The sequence below is a fragment of the Borostomias antarcticus genome, assembly GCF_949987555.1.
Source record: "Borostomias antarcticus genome assembly, chromosome: 23".
NCBI classification, from domain to species: Eukaryota; Metazoa; Chordata; class Actinopteri; order Stomiiformes; family Stomiidae; genus Borostomias; species Borostomias antarcticus.
Window position 1 is genome coordinate 3,032,921 of NC_140256.1, and position 3,409 is coordinate 3,036,329.

At 42.3% G+C, this 3,409-nt stretch overlaps 1 protein-coding gene across 1 annotated transcript; it reads right to left on the bottom strand.

Annotated features, from left to right (window-relative positions):
- Nucleotides 1–2,023: 2,023 nt before the first annotated feature.
- npy8br (neuropeptide Y receptor Y8b) lies at nt 2,024–3,112 on the bottom strand (the record flags this gene model as incomplete). The annotated part of the gene is made up of 1 exon (XM_084457407.1): nt 2,024–3,112. One exon carries the CDS (start codon nt 3,110–3,112, stop codon nt 2,024–2,026), a length of 1,089 nt encoding a protein of 362 aa, XP_084313533.1.
- Between the last annotated feature and the right edge of the window lie 297 nt (nt 3,113–3,409).

The following is a 3,409-nucleotide window of genomic DNA, read 5'->3' on the forward strand; positions in this document are numbered from 1 at the left end:
ATAGTTTTTTGTATCAAGGGAGATACATCTAACAGAGCTGCTGGTCTTTTACAGTGCATGCAATTATTCAGGGGGTTTCAGCAGAAGGAATTATATACATATATAATATATATATAGTAGAAGACAGACTATTCCATGCACTGCATTGTTACAGTCAAACAGAAATGGTCTTACTAGTACAGTACAGTGCCCGCCGTGGCATTGCTATGCATTATAGCATTTTTCTTAAATAAGCTAAATAAAATGAATTTACTCATACTGTACAATTGGATATCCAATCCACTCCCCTAGCTGATTAGCTTTGTTATCTTAGCATAAACTCAAATTAGCTATTTGTATACTTACAATCACATTCTAAATCTATTCATGAAAGAATTTGCTATTTGTATATTTACTGTAAAATCACATTCTGAAGCTATTCATGAAAATAAACACTCATACAAAGTTAACAATATCTATATCGTCTTCGTTACCCAAGTTCCCCCACAATATACATGAAAAACACTTTTTCTAATCGGCTATATCATGTTACCCACATTCTGAACCTATTCATGAAAAGAAACTTTCATAGGAAGTTAATATAATATCTATCTCATGTCGGTTATATAAACACTGTTTTTCTAATCGGCGATAGCTAGCTTAGCTACTTCTATGACAGCTCTCACAGGAAGCTATGTTTTGACACTGTGAAGGATACACATGGCAACTCAGGATCCTCTGGCTGCACTTCCTTAGATCCTTGCCCGTAAACATGTGTCAGTGCCGTTTGGAACCGATTTCTCGACAAACGCTGATCCAAACAACTTCACGTGACATGCACGCTCTTGGGTCCTGAGCAATACACCTGCCGCATATCAACTTCATACAATGGCTGGCTGTCAAAATATTCAGGATACAGACCCACAGGGACGTGCGCACACACAGACTTCCTGCCTCTTTTTTTTAGGGAGATGGCACTGATGTATAGTTGTTGCATGGTACAGCTCATCACAGTAACCTTCCCAACACAGTGATATATTTGACCATAAACCTTGGCTGATAGAATGAAAAATGCCAGTGACTGTAGAAGGTGCTGTGTTAATAGATCTCAAATGTTCGTCCTTGCCAAGGTGTTCTTGAAGAAAAATCACTGACAGTCATCTAGGTAAATATATACAGTTTGATACAGTGCATACAGTACTGACATGACGTTTATTAAAATGGATTTTTATGTTATACATCATTTGAATGCATCCTATTTTATACAGAAAATGTATTAACAATCTCTTGGTGAACTTGTATGTATGTATGTATCATAAAAGCAGTTGGCATACCCATTTGTTTTGTAACAGGATGAACAAGCTACCATTAATGTTGCAAGGACCGTGAGTGCATAATAACAGTGAACTTTATAAAGTGAGACAGTGCTATTTGTCATTCAGCCCCAGCTGAAGGCTCCTGTTGTCAAAATAACCGAATTAAACAGGAGCAGAGGCATGTTACAGTTTGACAGTCTTTTCTCTTTACTCAAAATTAGCTTTGAGTGGTCCCTTAACAAAACTAAAGAAAATATAATCATGTAGACACTACAGTGGATTTCTAAGATAATCAGATAAAAATACATAAAATGCCATTATTCAATGAAAGGTTCACCACAACTCATTCGGCACTAGAGACCAGAATAATATGATACTATGTCCTTGCAAAGCCATTGCTTTGCGATACTTACTCTAAAGACCTTTGCACTATAATTCTGTTATCAACTTCCTCTTGGCTGAGACCTACAACTATAAAGATGGCACTGTGACATGTCTTAGGGTTTAGCATTCTCTCACTTTGTTCCCACTAAACAAGACAAACATATGTGTAGTGTACAGCATGTATAGCTAGACTATAAAACCTTCACTGGTGACTAATGTTTACAACCCCAGATATATCAACTCTTACGTTCCAACGTAAAGAAAAACATGACAAGCTGAAACTGTTGTCCAAAACAATGGGGTTGCAATGGATTGCTCTCTCTCTCTTACTGAGAGGTGCCTGTCTAGGTGTTGATGCTGACCGATCCTTTGCTCAAGGTTGACCCCTTAGTGCCCTCCGTGCTGACGACGGACAGGGGGAAAGTCTCATACTGGTCCGGAGTCCTCCAGCAGGAGCAACGATACAGAGTGGACTTGAGTTCCTTCTGGAAGTTGCTGTTGAGGAAGCCGTAGATGATGGGGTTGACGCAGGTCGAGGCCATGGCTGTGAGGTGGCAGGCGGAGAAGATGGCGTCATGGTGGCAAGACGGGAGGGCGTCGTGGTTCCAGTCAAACACTGTGTTGAAGATGTAGAGCGGGAGCCAGCAGAGTGTGAACGCCACCACGATGGAGACTAACATGGCGTTGATCCTCCTGGACCCATTGGCCTTCTTCTGATGGGAATCACTGGCCCGTTCCACCATATCCCTCCTCCTCCTCAGACGCAGGAAGATGTGCAGGTAGCAGGTCAAAATGAGGACGACAGGAAGGATGTACTGGAAAACTAGTAGGGATGTGGTGTAGGCTAGCCTGTCGTGCTCCGAAGGCCATTCCTCCATACAGACAGAGTGGTCAGTGTAGGGAATAACGATTCTGGAAAGGTTCAGATTCTGGAAAGGCAGGATGAGGATGCTGTACGAGAACAAAGGGACAGAGATTAAGCAGGCCACAATCCAGATGACGGCCACAGCCAGGTAGGAGTGGCTCACTACAGGCTTCCATCCAGTGGGGTGTATGATGAGCTGGTGGCGCTCCATGGCAATGAGGACCAGGGAGAAGATGGACACAGTGACCGAAGTACACTGGACAAAGGGGGTGATCTTACAAAGGGCCTCCCCAAGGATCCAGTGGTCCATCAGGGTGTAGGTAATTGTGCCGGGCAAACACACGACGCACATAAGGATATCGGAGCAGGAGAGGTTGGCGATGAGAATGTTGGTGACGTTCCTCATCTCCTTCTGTCGCGTGATGACAAACACCAGACAGGCGTTTCCGATGACGCCCACTGCCACCATAGTGCTGTAGGCAATGATCAGGAATGTACTGCCACTCACTGAGGTGGGGCATGGCTCCTTATAAGCCAGGCTACAATTGGCTGACTGGCACAGTTCCATGCTAGAAGCACTTGTTTTATACACCGGGATCTATATGTATTTGTCTGTTGTTTCAGTCAGTCTGTGTTGTATATTTGACTTTTCAGAGGTTTTAATCCGTCATTTGTGGCCCATGGATCTAGCCTTTCTTTGCTTTCTGAAAGAAAAAACAAAACAGAAATAATTTTCTATATTATGAAATATTTCGACAAGCAAACCCAGTAAAAACAAATTACTTGTCTTCCAATTGTAAATTGACAGTTAAAAGCATATTGGTCTTATAAGTCTAATATGTGTGATGCTTATACACATCGCCGG